Consider the following 831-nt stretch of genomic DNA (forward strand, 5'->3'; position numbering starts at 1 on the left):
GATGGGGCAGATTGGGATGTGATGGAGAATGAGATGGGATGGGACAGGATGCAATGGAGGATGAGTTGTGTTGGGATGGGGGACAGAACGGGATGGGATGTGGTAAGATGGGAGGGAGTGACCTTTGACAGAGGATGGGATAGGATGGGGGGCTGCATGGTCCTGCCCAGTACTGTTGCCTCCTTAACATACCACCCAGCCATAATCTGGAGATGAAGCACCTGCCCGGTGCTGACCCTGAGCTTGTGCTCCTCAGCCACCGATACGAGGAGCTGGAGGTGAGCAGGCAGCATGGCACTCACCGCTGCAGCAGGATCTGGGGTGGCTGGTGCTCCACAGGTGCCAGGCTGCAATCCCTGTCTGCATGCAGAGAATCCCCCTGAGTGACATGACCCGGGAAGAGATCAACCAGCTGGTGCAGGAGCTGGGCTTCTACCGCAAGGAGATGCCTGATGCCCCTGTGCCTGAAGAGTTCCAGTTTGCCCCTGCCAGGCCTCTGCCCACCCTGCCGCCCCACCAAACTTCCACCACTGATGGCAAGACCCTACAGGAACATGACAAGGAAGAACACCCAGACCTCTAGTGAGGGGTGCCATGCTCAGGAGAAGGTCCTGCAGACAGTCCCCAGTGTGCGGGGATGAGGGCATTACAGCAGCTGGGGATGGTGCCACAGGGTGGTGAAGGTGCCCCTGCTGTTGCTTGGTGCTCTGCTCAGCCTCTGCCTGAGGATGCCCTGAGCAGTTCCAGCCTTGAGCAGGGGCTTCCTGGGCATTGTGGACATCCCAGGAGTCCCGTGTGCCTGTCTTTGCCCTCACTGCCTTGCAGCCTGGC

General features: G+C 59.6%; 1 protein-coding gene across 1 annotated transcript; it reads left to right on the top strand.

Annotated features, from left to right (window-relative positions):
* The first annotated feature begins 191 nt into the window (after positions 1–191).
* On the top strand, positions 192–583 carry LOC104467053 (selenoprotein M). The gene is made up of 2 exons (XM_010080675.1): positions 192–278; positions 371–583. Exons 1-2 carry the CDS (start codon positions 213–215, stop codon positions 581–583), a joined length of 279 nt encoding a protein of 92 aa, XP_010078977.1. The 5' UTR covers positions 192–212.
* Positions 584–831: the final 248 nt, after the last annotated feature.

Source organism: Pterocles gutturalis, unplaced genomic scaffold (assembly GCF_000699245.1).
Source record: "Pterocles gutturalis isolate BGI_N339 unplaced genomic scaffold, ASM69924v1 scaffold30449, whole genome shotgun sequence".
NCBI classification, from domain to species: Eukaryota; Metazoa; Chordata; class Aves; order Pterocliformes; family Pteroclidae; genus Pterocles; species Pterocles gutturalis.